Source organism: Hemicordylus capensis, chromosome 4, assembly GCF_027244095.1.
Source record: "Hemicordylus capensis ecotype Gifberg chromosome 4, rHemCap1.1.pri, whole genome shotgun sequence".
Classification (NCBI taxonomy): domain Eukaryota; kingdom Metazoa; phylum Chordata; class Lepidosauria; order Squamata; family Cordylidae; genus Hemicordylus; species Hemicordylus capensis.
The window spans coordinates 284,988,353-285,005,232 of record NC_069660.1 but is presented as its reverse complement, the minus strand read 5'-3'; the positions used below and the strand labels follow the sequence as shown (position 1 = coordinate 285,005,232).

At 43.5% G+C, this 16,880-nt stretch overlaps 1 protein-coding gene across 2 annotated transcripts in view; it reads right to left on the bottom strand.

Annotated features, from left to right (window-relative positions):
- The window catches only part of LAPTM4B (lysosomal protein transmembrane 4 beta), a 103,293-nt gene that overhangs the window by 35,925 nt on the left and 50,488 nt on the right, over positions 1-16,880 (bottom strand). The window contains exons 3-4 of one of the 2 annotated variants that reach the window (XM_053247868.1): positions 10,868-10,941; positions 10,135-10,257 (exon numbers count right to left, since the gene is read on the bottom strand). In XM_053247868.1, coding sequence (XP_053103843.1) covers positions 10,135-10,257; positions 10,868-10,941 — 197 coding nt within the window. The remainder of the gene's footprint in view (positions 1-10,134; positions 10,258-10,867; positions 10,942-16,880) is intronic. The other variant, XM_053247869.1, reaches the window with a different exon arrangement.

Below are 16,880 nucleotides of genomic sequence, written 5' to 3'. Positions count from 1 at the left end.
TATTCCTATACTAGCGTTGGTAAGCCTGTTGGATAACGGGCGCTAGTGGAGCTGTGCGCTCCGGACCCCCGCCGCCATTCCCCCTCCCACCACCCACTGCCGCCCGTGGCTCCGGCCGGGCCCGCCACCTACCGCCGCCCGCAGCTCCCGCCGGGCCCACAGGTGCCCGGGCCCACTGCCGCATCGACCTTCCCCCGCCACCTCGTCCGGCGGCCGCCCCGAAGAAGCCGGATATGTGGCGGCGCGGCCAGGCCTCAGCCATGGCTCCGCCGCGCCGCGTCCTCTGGCTGAGGCGTCGCCGCCGCCGCCGCTTCGGCCAGTGTCCCCCGCCGCCGCTTACCCGGCTTCTTCGGGGCGGGCGCTTCTGGCCGCCCAACATGGCTGCTGGGTGCCGGCGTTCGCGGCTGCTTTGCTCTGTTCTGGGCATGCGCTTCGCGCATGCCCAGAACAGGCCAGGCACGAACGCACGCTTGGTGTCTGTCCACGGACGGACACCAAGCGTTTTATTAGAGAGGATTGCAAACGGGGACTGTGCCTTTCTACTGGGAAAACACATGACAGCCCTTGTCAATACTGCGGTACACTGTTTAGCTAGGCTTCAGAAAACTTTCCACATCTTGGCTGATATAACAGCATTATGAACTCTCAACACAGCTTTGTTCGGAGATATATATATATATATATATATATATATATATATATATATATATATATATAAAGCCCAGCAGTAACCATACTCTTAAGCCATATAACCATACTCTTAAAATTCCTTTCCAGTTTTCTTTGCTTAATGAGTGTGAGTTGCAAATTTCTGCATTTTTGGTTATTTATTGCATTTTAGTTATTTATTGCATTTTGAAATTTTTGGTAATTTTTGTAATTTTTTAAAAATTTAAAATAAAAGTTTTCCGAAACATGTGTGTCAGTCAGATGTATGTTGGGGGGGTGGGGTGGGGGTGCAATTTCAGTGCTTGCCCCGGGCTCCGTTTTCCCTAGTTACGCCTCTGGTTCCAACCAGCTGGTCCAGTCCGTTTGACTGAACCAATTCAGTGGTTAGAGATGGTGAGGGAGATAATTAAAGCGTCTTACTTGCTTACCGTAGCCACACTCCTGGTGCAATCCAAACACACGTGATGCCTCTCTTAGCAAGCCACTCCCTGGAGGCTGGGAACTGCACTGCTGTTGTGTGGGCAGCTTGCTAAAAAGGGGCATTATGCACACCTGGGCTGCAGCAGGGGGTGAGTGGTGGGCAGGTAAGATCCTTTAATTACCTCTCTCACCACCGCCCCCAACCGCCCATTTGACGCCGATCCAGTCCATCCGAACTAGGCTTGGGTAGGTTTGATCATGGACTGAACTGCCCCTGGTTCGAGGCGAACAGTTCACGTACACCCCTACAAGAAAGTTACTTCTCTGAGGAAGGGAGAAGAGAGGATTTTAACTAAAGGCAGATGAGGTTCTGTGCTCTAAAAGGAAAATCCGTTTTCTGTTCAGGAGGAGGCCTGGGGAAGTCTTAAAACTGGGAGGCAGGTCTGAAATAAAACAAACTAACTTAACAAGTCACCCACTCTTCTGGTTAAGTAGCAACCGAGAGTTATTTATTTAGTTATTTTATATACCACCTGACTCCAAAGGCTCTAGGCCAGGGCTGCACAACTCAAATGCCCTGGTGGGCCGGAATGACCCACAACTTGGTGTGCAGGGGCCGAGGTCACATTTTTAGCACATTATGACATTAAAATTAAATATTAGTTACTTGTAGCTCTATTTCCCCTGTCAATGGACCCATAGTTTCAACCAAGGATAGTGGCCAGAGAATAGGTCCTGTCCTTGCTCAATCAGTGGGGTCCCTGGAGTGCATGCCAGCCCCAAAGAAATGCCAAGTCCTCTCCTCTTTCTAAATTGTTGTTGCTTTCAGGCTGCAATGCTAGGCATGCTTACATGGGAGTCAGCCTCACTGGGTACACCATGGAGCATATTACTGAGAAAACATGCACAGGATGGCACTATAAGGCAGTTTCCAGCTCCTGTGTTGCTGTAGGATACCTGGGGGCCAGCAAAATAGTCCCTGCGGGCCGAATCCGGCCCCCGGGCCTTATGTTGTGCAGGCCTGCTCTAGGCGGTTCACAAAATACAATAAAGGCAAAATAAAGCCATTAAAAATGCAATTTAAAAAACATTCTCAGATTACTAAAAACCAGGCTAAAAAGATGCATCTTAAGGGCTCTTTTAAAAGGCAGATAAAGATGTTGAATCACAAACGGCTAAAGGGAGAGCATCCCAGAGCCCAGGAGCACCTACAGGAGCAGCATCCGGAGATGAAGCTCTCTTGATGACCTTAATGTGTGGTGGGGATCATCCAGAAGGCAGCACTCTCCCAGGCAACTCGGTCCTAAGCCATTTTTAAGAATGTTACCATTTTATAAATATATTTCCCAATAATTATAGCAATTGTATCAATACAGACATCAGAAGTTTTGAAGAAATGGATTTGTGTTGGGCAAAAATTGTTTCCAGGAAAGAGCACAAGAATGTTGCAGTAGAAGAGGGGCCTGCCTTGCCTCAGGTTGTATCAAATTTTCTGTATTGTGCTCCACATAACATAGCAGAGGTAGTTTGAGGAAGTGACATCAAAACATGTAAATAACTTTTAATGTGATTTTTTTTTAAAAAAAATCATGTTTTTAAATAGCGTCTTAGCTATTAACTTGTTTTTTAACTTGTTTAATTTTTAGTCTTTTATTTTACATTGTATCTATTTATTAATGTTGTGAGCTGATCCAAGCAGAAGTGTACTGGAGGGGTGGAGTAAAAATATTTTAAACAAACATGTCATGAATGAAACCCTGAGCTGCTTATTTAAACACAAATCTGATGCCTGGAGTATTTCCTGATATGGGTTTATATAAATTAATTTAATTTAATTTAATTTAATTTAATTTAATTTAATTTAATTTAATTATATACCAACTGACTCCAGAGGCTCCAGGCGGTTCACAAAAACAAAGACAAACAAGAACACCTAATACAAGAATTAAAACATATAACACATTCAGAAATTACGAAAATTAAAAAAACTAAACAGCAATTAAAAATTTAAAACTCAGAAATTACTAAAAGCTAAAATTGTGTCTTAAGGGCTCTTTTGAAGGCTGGTAAAGATGTTAAATCATGAATGGCTTTAGGGAGCACATTCCACAGCCTAGGAGCAGCTACAGAGCAGGCCTGCTCCTGAGTCAAGATGGAGATGGACCTCTCTCAATGGTCTTAATGTGTGGTGGGGATCAAGCAGAAGGAGGCGCTCTCCCAGGTAACCCAGTCCTAAGCCATTTAGGGCTTTAAAGGTAATTACCAGCACTCCGTATTTTGCCTGGAAACCTATTGGCAGCCAATGCAATTGCTTAAAGCAGGCATAATATGGTCTCTCCAAGACACTCCAGAGACCAGACTAGCCACTGCAGTTTGAACCAAACTACATACAAAGGCAGCCCCACATAGAGCACGTTGCAGTAGTCGAGCCTAGAGGTTACCAGAGAGTGCACCACAGTTCTGAGATCATTATTCTCAAGGAACCGAGTTATTATTTATTTATTTGATTTATCTACTGCCCTTCCAAAATGGCTCAGGGCAATTAGCTGTCTTATCAACTGAAGTTGAGAGAAAGCGCTCCTGGCTGTACCCTCAACCTGAGAAACCAGAGTGAGGCCTGGGTCCAGAAGCACTTCCAAGCTATGTACCTGTTCCTTCAGGGGGAGTGCAACCCCATCCAGAACAGGAAGATCTATCCTGCCCCTCGAAGTATGACCTGTCACCATGAGTACCTCTGTCTTGCTTGTTTTCAGCTTCAATTTATTATCCCTCATCCAGTCCATTACAGCCTGTAGACCAGGCCTGCTCAACTTTGGCCCTCGTGCAGATGTTGGCCTACAACTCCCATAATTCTCAGCCACAGCAGCCAATAGCCAGGAATTATGGGAATTGTAGGCCAACATCTGCAGGAGGGCCGAAGTTGAGCAGGCTTGCTGTAGACAGATATTTAGTGGGGCTATGCCATTTCCTAATGATGATGTCATGGAGAAACAGGTTTGGGTGTCATCAGCATATTTATAACACCCTGCTCCAAATCTCCTGATGATCTCACCCAGCGGTTTCATGTAAATGTTAAAAAGCATCGGAGACAAGATGGAGCTCTGAGCGACACCAGACAAATAGCTCTTGTTTCAGAGAGCAGCTATCTCCAAGCAACACCATCTGAAACCTACCAGAGAGATAAGAATGGAACCAGTGCAAAGCAGTGCCACTTATTCCCAAATCCCCCAAGCAATTCAGAAAGATACCATGGTCGATAGTATCGAAAGCCTCAGAAAGGTCCAGAAGAACCAACAGAGTCGTGCTCCCTCTGTCCATTCCTTGGCAGAGATCATCCATCAGGCCAACCAAGGTTGCCTCCACCCCATAGCCTGCTCTAAGGCCAGTCTGAAATGGATTTAGATAATCAGTATCATCCAAAACTGCCTGGAGTTGATCAGCCCCCATCCTCTCAATTACCTTGCCCACCCAAGGGAGGTTTGAGACTGGCCTATAATTATCTATTACTGAGGGCTCTAGGGCAGACTTTTTAAGCAAAGGTCATACAGTTGCCTCCTTCAAACATGGAGGTGTCCTCCTCCCTCAGTGAGGCATTTATGATGTCAACTAGGCCTTCAACAACCTCCTTGCTAGATGTTATAAGTCACGTTGGGCAGGAATCCCAAGGACAAGTGGTAGGTGGAATACCTCCAAGGAGTTTGTCCATATCATCAAGAGTCACAAATTAAAACTGATCCATTCTAATTGAACCAGAGGAGATACTGGACACCTCTGCAGTTGACTCTGCCATAACTGTGGAGCCCAAGTCCACTTGAATGTGAGATATTTTATTTGGGAAAAAGTTGTTAAAAGCATCAAAGCACGATAATGAAAAATCCAGATCTATGTTCAGAGAAGAGGCAACCTGAGTCAATCCCCTCACAACTCTGAACAACTCCTCTGGACACAAACTTGCGGATGCAATACATGCAGAATAGAATCGCTTCTTCGCTGCATGTATTGCCACAGAATAAGCCTTCAAATGGGCATTGTGCAGTGTCTTATTGGACTCAAGTTGAGTCTTCCTCCATTTACGCGCTAGCCTTCTCTCTAATAAAAGGGTATTGCTGTCACCTTTATATACCAGAGAGCATCTTTGATTTTACTTTTTAAAAAAGGCATCATTTGAAGCAAGCACAGTTGAAACCATCAGTGCTAGCTGCAGCAAAAGCAATTATATGTTCACACTAGTTAGAAATGTCATGCATTAAGATACTGCTGCAAGAACAAGTGGTACATTATGTCTTGCAATCCTGATGATCTAATGTAAGTTGCCCAGAAGCAATCCTCTTATTTTTGCTAAAGCTTTGCTACATGTTTTGTCTAAACCACAGCATTCAACTTTTAATCTGTCATTTGATAAAGAATGCATAATGAATTAAGCCACAGGCATGCAGTGTGCCATTCAGAAAGTGACTTTTGTACACTTCTTTTTTTGGGGGGGGGGGATGTCTACAGAACAGCTCACTGAATGACCTTGCTCCTGATCAAGGGCTCATTCACAACTTTTCTATTTACAGCGATGTTGACACAGAGGGCAGTTCACTTAGGAGCATCTCCTAGGAACATACCAGCATGCCTTAATCCTAAGCAAGACCATTGGTGCATCTCGCTCAGTATTTTCTTCGTTGACTGGCAGCCGCTCTCCTCGGTCTTAGGCAGAGAGATGCCAGGCACTGAGCCTGGGACCTTCTGCATGCAAGGCATGTTGATGTGATTTTAAATTACTGTTCCTTTAAGGGGTTGATTATGAGAACCAGCTGAAAGGGATCAGTGTCTAATGGATAAGAGAGAGCAGAGCGCAATGAGAGCGCAGTCTTGCCTTGGGCTTGACTGACTGCTTGCTCAGCTCCCGATGGCTGTACAATGCTAAGATACTGCTTTAATAAAGGACTCTGTGGCCCCTCTCTCTTTGTGTCCTGGAGACAACACATGTGCTCTACCATTGAGCCAGAGCTTAGCGCAACCCAGAATGTAATCTTTCACAATCCTTACTCACTATATAGACACAGGACAGAAGGAGGCCCAAGAGTCTCATATCTGTTTACACTTAAATATAAAAGCAAATGGGGATTTTTCACTAGGGCTACCACCAATTTAATGACAACTTAGTCAAATAAATCATATGGGTTTTAGCCACTTGATTAATTCAACAGCTAACTGCATATAGCCAAAACGTTCTGAAGCAAGCCTCATACTTTGCTTTTAGAATTAGATGATGCATGCATGTATCACAGTAGCCATGCCCTAGAGCAGGCCTGCTCAACTTAGGCCCCCCAGCAGTTTTTGGACTAAAACTCCCATAATTCCCAGCCACAGTGGCCAATAGCCAGAGATTATGGGAGTTGTAGGCCAACATCTGCAGGAGGGCCGAAGTTGAGCAGGCCTGCCCTAGAGCCATTCTTTCCTGTGTAAGAGAGAAGGAGAGATGCCTCTTAAGAGGTACTCACCACAGACATTTTTTGCTTACTAAGCTTACAAGATCACTGGGCATTCTGTGTGTGTGTGTAGCTTCTGTGCTTGTGGAGGGGGTGGGAGCCACTGCCAACTCACCACCGCAGCCCACCCCCACCCCCCACTTTTCAACCCCCTCAATGCTTGTAAAGGGGAATCCTTACCCAATTCAGTTTTGGGCATCCAAATCAGGTCAACCCAGTTCGACAGCTCGGACCAGACTGTTGCCGGTTCAAATGAACTGGCTCGTGGACTTGGCGGCTCGGTTCAAGTTCTGTTCAAACTCAAAATGAACCATCCGTAGCAGTTCCATGCACACCCCTTATATCAGCATTTTCTGCGTTATTTATTGCAACACATATGGTTTCAGAAGAGACATTCTAAGTGGTTAGAAATAATCCTATTTTACATACAGTAGTGAAAGTGTTCCCTCTAATTTTTATAATCAGTGAGCAGAAAGAGTTTTGTTCTGGGCAGCAGTATCAAGGCAGTATGCACACATAACTAACTCACTCACTCACCCACCCATGTTAATTATTTTTAACAATAATTAACAACCACCACCACCCATCCCCAGGCCCCCAGGTCCAGTTTCTCTGGCTGCCCAGGGAGTGGAGGAGCCACCACCCCCAGGTTCTCCTCCCTCTGTTCTCCTCTGGCTCTATCTGCCAGAAGTCTCGTGAGATCTTCAGCCGGAACTGGAGGAGGTGGCCTAGCTGGGGGTGGGGGAGGGAGGTGGCGGCGGCGGTGGTAGTGCGGTGACCTGGCTGGGGAGAGGGGGAAATGGGATGCCAGGCAGTTGGGCAGCAGTTGTAGGCACAGCAGAGACTGTGTGCCTGCAAGAACCTGCTGTGGGGGGCCTGGGAGTTGGTGCGCACGCATGTGCACACACCTCTTTGAGGGAACAGTGGTAGTGAGGAGACCATTGGTGGTAAGTAGATCACTGCAAGGAAGTGGACACACTTCCTTACAGAAATGCCAGGATGGTACACCAGTAGTACTGGTGTTCTTTCCTTACCATCTCTGGCATGTGAGCATCTTTCCTTACAGAAATGCTTTCTCGACAAGACAGTAATTGACTACTGTAGTGCTAGATCATATTTAAGCAACCATTGGAATACTCATAGTATGCCTATAGCATTTGTACATTCAGGCAAGATCCTAATACAGGACTGGATGCCCGTTTAGAAGCTGCAGCTAGCTTAAAACATACTGGATTCCCAACCTGATGAACTTGGGTCATCCAAAACAACTTAATAAAGTAAAGTGTGTGGCTGAACATGAGCATCATGAAGTAAAAGAGAAGAATTATTTGACATATGAAGGATTCAAGTGCTCTTTGAGTAATGCATTTAAATGCACTTACTGGTGTGTGGGTTTGTTGTTGTTGTTTTTTTTAAGTTAAAGCACATGAAGCCTTTCCAGTCTTTTGTCAGAAGGCTATGATCAGGATCCAACCTCAGCAAAACACTAATCTCATCCAATCCTCTAGGGAGTCAGCCATTTCCCTTTTTAAAAACTGCTTGCTACAGGAGGAAGAAATTCTTGCACTAAGTGTTTCCAAAAAGTGCTTGTATTACAGTATCACACTGTTGAATTCAGTACTGCTATGGGATGTTTAACATGAGAAGCTCCAGCAGAGTCCATTTACATTTAATAAGTGTTTGTGTTTTCACTTTACACAACCAAGTGATCAACATCTCCAGAAAAGTGTGGAAGCACGGTTTACTTTTCTACAAGGTGAGGTTCCCAACCTTGGGTCCCCAGAAGTTGAACTACAACTCCCATTGTCCCTAGCCAAAGGCCATTGTGTCTGGGGACAATGTGAATTGTAGTCCAACAGAATCTGAGGATCCATAGCTGGCAACACCCAACTTGTACTAATCATATCAGGAAACCTTGCTGTAAAGAGATGGAAAAGAATTCAGCACTGTGTGAGCCTGCTTTAGTAAAAAAAATTTCTGCTCCATGGTTTTCTAGAGCACGAATTAATTCATTCTGCATTATTGTTCTTTTCCTTCAAGCAAATTCACATACGGTAACCAGGCTGGCAGTTAATGATCAGAACAAAACTAGAGGTTATGAGAGATGTGGAGTTGTTGCTGCCATCTCTTTTTTCCTTTCTCCTGTGTCAGATAGCTTACCAGAAAGTACAACAGCATCACTCTGTGCAATGCCCTCCTCCACCAGCCAGCTGGGGCAAGGAGCATCACAGGACCATCACGGACACTAAGAAGGGGGCCACAAAGCAGCACGACCACCATGTATCTTGGAACATCTAGTTCTGCCCTCTGTCATCTTCCAACACATCATTTGATCCTTAATCCCATTTCTGACAGGCCTCCAATCCACTGCAATAGCAAGACTTTCCATTTAGACCAGGGCTGGACAACTTCAACCCTCCTGCAGATGTTGAACTACATCATCCTGTTCTATTGGCCACTGTGGGCTGGGGGATGATGGGAGTTGTAGTTCAAGAACAGCTGAAAGGGATGAAGTTGTGCAACCCTGATTTGTTTGTTTGTTTGATTTCTATACTGCCCTTCCAAAAAACGGCTCAGAGCGGTTTACACAGAGAAATAATAAATAAATAAGATGGATCCCTGTCCCCAAGGGGCTCACAGTCTAAAAAGAAACATAGGATAGACACCAGCAACAGTCACTGGAGGTACTGTGCTGGAGGTGGATAGGGCCAGTTACTCTCCCCCTGCTAAATAAAGAGAATCACCACTTTAAAAAGGTGCCTCTTTGCCTAGTTAGCAGGGGTGTTAGACAATGAATCCTGTCCACCTGTGCAAACCTGTCTAGCTAGCATGGAATCCCTGTTGAAATGTGTTGTCTCTTTATCACAGAAGAATTCCAGAAAGCCCTGCTGCATTGGTCCCGAAACCAAATATTTACATTCTTATCCCACTTTTCTTCCAAGAAACTCAGGATCCCACCCCTGCATTTTATCCTCACAGCCACTCTATATGGTAGGCTAGGTTAAGATAATGTGACTGGCCCAAGGTTACCTAGCAAGTTTCAGGGCTAAATGGAGATTTGACTTGGATCTCTCAAATCCTAGTCTGACACCCTAACTATTACACCATGCTGTAACATCCTCTGATAGCAATGATATCCTTTAGTTGAGGGTTTCTTAATTTTGGGTCCCCAGATGGCGTTGGACTACAACTTCCATCATCCTGAGGCATGGCCTCAGTGGCTGGGGATGATGGGAGTTGTAGTCCAACAACATCTGGGGACTCAAGGTTAAGTAACGCTGCTCTAGTCATCATTACCAGCTAAGACCTATGGGTGCATTCCTTCACATACTTTATGACCTACTTTTAGGTTCTTTGCCTGCTACTGGAACACCACACTAGGATATGAAAATCAAATCACATTATGGAGAATTTCAGATGACCAGACTATTTATCATAGGACAACTGCAATTAAATATGGCTGTTAGAATCTGCCACAAAACCTCTGTCAGAACAAGAAACAAGAACAGTGCTGCAAAGCCTTTCCCTTGTTTTCTTCAGGATAACAATGAATATCAGAATTATTTACCAGTTGCCGTAGGTAGTCCTGAATTGAGTTTGGATAAACAAGTATGCTGATAGCAACCAAGGTATTGAGTGCAAAATCAAAGATTTGGTAACAGAAGAAAGGGATGATCCAGGCAGCATGTTGCTATAATTAGAGAGAGAAGAATCATAATGAAACCTGAAATGTTTCACAGGTTAAATGTTCTACATTTTTAGCCCAACTTGAGTAAAGAGGCAACATTTTTTATAGCACTTGAACTTGCTTTATATTTTCTTCCCTTCAAAACCAACCTGGGATGCCTGATCTACTAAACACTTATTGCTCAAGACAATAATGTGGTCTGGTAACATATGAAAACGTAAACAGTTCTAAATATGGGGGAAGTCTCATCAAGTGCTGTGGGGGTGGGTGGGAGGGACATAGTACTTAGAAAGCTGCCTTATACAGTCAAGACTATTGGTCCCTTTAATTCAGTATTGTCTACACTGACTGGCAGTAGTTCTGTATTCTCTTCTAGGCAAGAGTCTTTCCCAGCTCTACCTGGAGATGCCAAGAATTCAACCTGGGACAATCTGCATGCAAGGCAGCTGCTCCATCACTAAGCTGTGGTGGAAACCACTGAGCTTTAGGGTGGGAAATGGTCTATTGTATAAAGGTGCCAATGAAGTTGTTTTCTTATGCGGCTGCTTGTTGCCTTGTCCACCAGTTTTATAATTAAGGTTCAACAAACAAGATGTTATAAATCAGGTCTTACCTTATATGCACCATATGTGGCCATTGCACAAATAAGAATCATGAGAAGAGAAATTGCAGTGGCAATGCACATATCTGAAACAAAATTAAATATCAATCAATCACAGGTACATGGAGAAGTGCTGCTCCATTTTGCCAATTCTGCTACTACACGGCTTTCCTAGGCATCTGAGGGGTAGAAAATGCCCTGACAGTTATTGGCTTCTTCATTCAAGATGCAAAGTCCAAGATCCAACATCTAGTAAATAATTTTATTAGGACCAATCATAATGATACAACTTAAGCATGTTTAAAGAGTATTAGACCCAACCAGCCAAAATATCCATCGTAAAACTTGCTTAAGATGTGTCATCATAATTGGTCCCAATAAACATTTTGCCAGAACTAACATGACTATAGTTTTATGTATTAAAATGTGAAGTGTGACTGTCTTGTTCACAGGGAAGCAAGAAATTGTAGATTAAAAATATGGTGGTATCTGTGCAAGGGAAGCAGATGTGTTTGGGGGCGAAGGGGTAGAAGATGGATGGGGGGAAATAGAGTCTGCAAGAACTGAGCTGGGACAAACAGAATGCTTTTTGTCTCTTGGTAAGCATTCTGCATTAGGCCTAGCCAGTTCTCCTTCAGCTAAGACAGCAGCAGTACTGATGCATGAGTGACCTCTACTGGAATACAAGTGAGTCTAGGTCATTTCTAGCTTTGAAGTTGTGTACTATTTGGGGAAGTCTGGAGGCTGCTACCAATATGAGCACCACACAACTCTCTGGCCCGAGCAACACCACCCATGTGGGGGTAAACTCTTAAATGTTTACCTAGTCTACACAACTGTTCTTACTCTGGGTTCATAGTGATCTATACTCTAGTACCATCCTGTCTTACACCCTGTTCTCCAGCTTTTACTTCAAATCCCTTTACCCTTAGTTATTTTTAAGCATCCCCAAGTTTTGACTGTTCCTCAATCTGTTTTTATGCTCTTTTTGGGAGCTATAGTCAACCTGGATTCTGGACCCCATATCAAATGCCCTAGTTTGGGTCCAGAGATGGATTTAGTCTACATGGATTTGGCCACAGGAAACATTCCAAGCTTCCCAATCCTGATAGGTTAATACAGTACCAAGTACACACTGTACCTTAAAATCTCTTAAAATGCATGTGTTAACTCATGATCTACATATTTTCAAAACTAAAATTTTGTTCCAATTTCATAGTTACAGCTCTTCTAATTCACTCCTAGTATTGCTACTCTATAGATAAACATCTTAAGTAGTCAGAGATGTAAGAAAAGGCATAGGCTTGCAGCTACAATACATATAGTCTTATATGACTTGGGTCTGGACAGGATTGGCTAGACTAAACATTAAGAGTTTGAGGTTACCTCCACATGTTGCAAAAATCACCACTGAGAAGGCAATCGGCATAGCAGCGATAAGTACAATCCACACACACAGATCACTTTGTATAGTGACTGCAAGGCCAAGAAGTTGCAGTCAGCTATGGTTTCCCTACACATGTGCACCAAAGCACATGTGTGTAGCTAAGAAGTCATGTGTGCAACTGCTACATGCAGTAACCAATATTTGGGTTTTAGAGTAGAATGATCTTTAAGCCAGGGCTTCTCAAACTTGGGCTCCAAGACAGCGTTAGACTACAACTCCCATCTTCCCCAGGGACAATAAATGGTAGCCAAGGGTGATTGTAGTTCAACAATATCTGGGGATCCAAGCTTGAGAACCTCTACTTTAAGCAGCAGTGCTTTCTAACATTGCAAAATGTTGTCATCTGTGAAGCAGCCCCTTGCAAGAAGCAACTGCCTGCTGACTGGCAAGGAACATGAATTTTAAGAAGGTCTAAGGCCTGGGGTAGCTTTGAGTACTGCCTTAAAGCTGTTACGGCCACAAAGACTTAAAAACAGGACACCCTAGCCAAAGACAACCTAATGGCCCTATGGTTTCTGGACTCTGGTGTAGTATGTGCAGGTTTTGAGTGCAGGCAGACAAGCTGGGTTTTTAAAAAAACAAAACAAAACACAAGTTCATAAAACTGCACTAAAATTGACATTGCACCATTATTTGAAAGTGAACCCAGGCCAAGCAGTCTGTAGCAGAAGTGATAATAGCATTCTTGGCTACTAACAGTGTTAACACAAATAGAAGAATTACAGCCATGATAACCAGATTTTAAAAGTTTTTATTGGAACACACCATTTATTGAATTTTAAAAACCAAACACTGCCCTGTAGCCTTTGACAGAGGGATGCAGAGAAACCACACATTTGTCTTTGAAGGGAGTTCTGAATTTCTTTTCAGTTTCTCTTTGGGAGGAACTATAATTCTCTTTTGAATTCACTTGGGAGAAAATGTGATTCCAGCCCTAGACTTTTCATGATCCTACTGTAAAATATTTTTTTTAAAGTATGTTTTATTGGTCCATCAGGATTGTTATATTATATATTGCTGGCCTTTCAACCTCTCTGAAACATAAGTGTTTAGGGAATGACGAAAAAGGCAGCAAAAGAAACTGATGCATGGAAACCATGAATCACTCGAAGGATATTTATAGCAACTCTGATTAGCTCAAGAAAACAGAACCTACAGAGGAAGACTAAGTAACGATCACCTTACCATTGTTTCAGCAAGTAACTTAGGCTGTAGAGAGTCAATAGCTTTTTAAGAGGATTGAAGGTGGAATGGTAGTTTCCTCTGCTAACTGAGCAAAGGGGCACCTTTTTCAAGTGGCGATTCTCTTTATTTAGCAGGGGGAGAGCAACTGGTCCCTCCTATCCATCCCCAGCACAGTATCCCTCCAGTGGCTGTTGCTGGTATCCATCTTATGTATTTTTGTTGGTTCTTTTTTTTAAGATTGTAAGCCCTTTGGGGAGCTATTTTATTTGTTTGATTGTTTCTATCTATGTAAACTGCTTTGGGAACTTCTGTTGGAAAGCGGTATTAAAACATTAGTTGTATATAATGCAGTTTCATCTCACTCTAGTCAAGACAGGTTTTTACAGTGCTTCAAAATGTTGCAAGGGTTTTTTTTGACCAGAGATTACAGGAGGGCAAAAGATACAAGTGTTAGTGTAGACAACCAAAATGAACAACTGCACTGCTGTACCACCTTCACTCTGAACACACTATAGTTCTGTTCAGATGCTTTTTTTAAAAAGGGACATTATACTCATGTACACCATTCCAAAGTGACCAGAAGTCCCACTCGCAATGCTAACGCAGCAAGAAGCCTCATCCCCATCCTGTTCTCCACAGTTACAGCATTTGTCTGAAGAGACAAATGCCCTAAGCGTGATTACGGTTGCTTCTATGATTGGCAGGCTTCAGATATGGGTCCTTGTGTTTTCCCCGCCGATTGCAAAGGTAAACCACAAAATGGAATCTCAATCAAGAATCAAGATACAAACAAACAAGTAGAAAGGGATCTTTATTGATACGGTGAACAACTGTAAATACAAACAATGGCCAATGCATACATATAAAACATAACACAAGTTTTCTGGATAGCAACTTGCTTTTCTTGAATCAAATGTAAAACAATTTTTATGTAAATGAACAAACTCAAAGATATAGGATTGCTGAAGCATAAAGGGACCCACATGGGTCTACAACTCCAAAATAGGGATATATTTATTTCTCTCTTTTAGATTTAATTTTATCATTAAGTTGAGGAATCCAGCTCGATATATTCTCTATTTTGGAACTGTATGCTCAGGTGAGTCACATTTGCTTCAGCCATACTGTTGATATTGTTCATTCACATTAAAATCTTTATGTTTCATAAAGTATCAAAATGAGTTGCTGTCCAGAAAACCCACCGTATGTTTTATATGTATGCATTGAGCATTGTTTGTTGTTGACAGTATCAATACAGATCCCTTTCTATATGATTGTTTGTACCTTGGTTTTTTGATTGAGGTTTCAGTTTGTAGTTTACCTTTGGTTGGAGGGAGCTTTGGCCTGATCCAACAAAACTGAACTTATGTTCTTAACTTCTTTATAATAGATGCAGGTGGCGTATGCAATCAGAACACCAGAAACACATCCATTTCAGAAATGCATTAATTTTAGCACATGAATTTTCATTTTGAACAAACATATGCCAGTTCTCTTCCTTCCACCCTTCTCATGCTTAATGCAGCTCAAGCCAGTTCCAAACGGCTGTCAACTTCTTTAAGGTCTACTGGTCTAAATTAATTAGGTGAGGAAATGCATTCCAGTTGGTACTATCAGCTTAGTACGTAGGAGGAGAAAATGGAAAGAAAAACAAGCTTATTTAATGAATGTTATTGTCACCTGTAAGTGCATAAAATGGCTTTAATATTAAAAAGAAGTTTATTTTCCAATAGTAAAGGGCTAATGGATATGTTTTTAAACACACATTCCAATATTTGAGCTTCAACATAGCAAATCCTACTTAATTGCCTCTCAATCCAATGGTACATCCTGAAGAACAGACTGCATTTTACTTGTTCAAGCAAAATGGTCAGCCTAACAGTCACTTCCATATAAGAAACTCTTAGTCGGGTGTGTGGCTCATCGTGGAAGACATATGCATTCATAGGAGAGGAAGCCACAAGCCACACACACTGGAACAAATCTATCTGAAGCCACCACATGTGACAGGCAGTGTTCCCTGTAAGAGGGAATCCCAGATGTTGACTACAGCTCTCAGAATCCCTAGCTGCAGCGGGCTTGGGCTGAGGATGCTGGGAGTTGTAGTCAAAAACATCTGGTATTTTCTGTTAGAGGGAACACTGGTGACAGGTTAAACATGGAAGTCAGCTTCTTATGTGCAAGAGACTTCCAGAAATTGTGCCTTGCATGAAGTGGTCCTCAGTAAGCCAAAGCACAAGACTGCCTGGCAACAGCAACACACATTGTGGGCCACAAGCAGAGTGCTTACTTGTGTATATGTTCCCTATCACATCTAAAACAGACTCACTACAGATCCATTCACATTTAGTGTTAGTAGACCAGTGAGATGGAAGTCTGGGCTACCATTGCTGGTGTACTATTATTACGTATGAATGGACAGAGACAAGGTAAACCTATTTAGACTCAACAGGGTTGGTGTGGAAGGCTTACTTAAATAAGAGCTTACACGCAGCCCTCATTTAGAAGGCAAGCAGCAGAAGTCTGGATCCCTGTGCATTGCATTACAGTCACGGTTTCCAAGGTCTACTGAACAGGGGGCAAGAGTACTGCCCACAAGCCTCATTCATTAACCTGAGCAAATAAGGAAATCATCTCTATGACAGAATGAGGTTCTGGTAGTTAAGCTGGTAGGTATGAGCATGGAGAACACTGTTGGTTTGCCATCTTTTGCAAAGCAAGAACCACAACCCTCAAACTGCAGTCTCATGGAGAATGCTCGAGTTCAAATGCACAGTCACAATGTGCTCGAATCGTTTTGGTGCCTCTTTGGAGAGGCGCTAAAACGATTTGGCCTCATGCAGCGGAAATGTTCTGGCACAGGGTGAAGGGTACCTTTAAAAGGAGATAGGCCCTACCTGCTCCTCTCCTGAGCTGCCTCCGCCCCATCGCAGTGCTGTCATTCTTTAAATCTACTTTGAAAGCTGCCGCCACACTGCTGTCCCCTTTCAACTGTCGCACTGATGGGATGCTGCTCCCAGAAGCCCTTGCGCAGTGTTGTGCCAATGCTATTTGCATGCTGATGCCGTGCAAGGGCTACTGGGAGCAGCATCCCATCAGCGTGGCACGGAAGTTTAAAGGGGGCAGCAATGCAGTTGCTGCTTTCAAGTAAGATTTAAAAGACAGCAGTGTGATGGGGCAGCTCACCAGAAGACCAGGTAGGACCTGCCTGTCTCCAGGAGACAGGAGAGGAGAGCTGGTCTTGTGGTAGCAAGCATGACTTGTCCCCTTAGTTAAGCAGGGTCCACCCTGGTTGCATATCAATGGGAGACTTGATGTGTGAGCACTTTAAGATATTCCCCTCAGGGGATGGAGCCATCTACTGTAGGTTCCAAGTTCCCTCACTGGCATCTC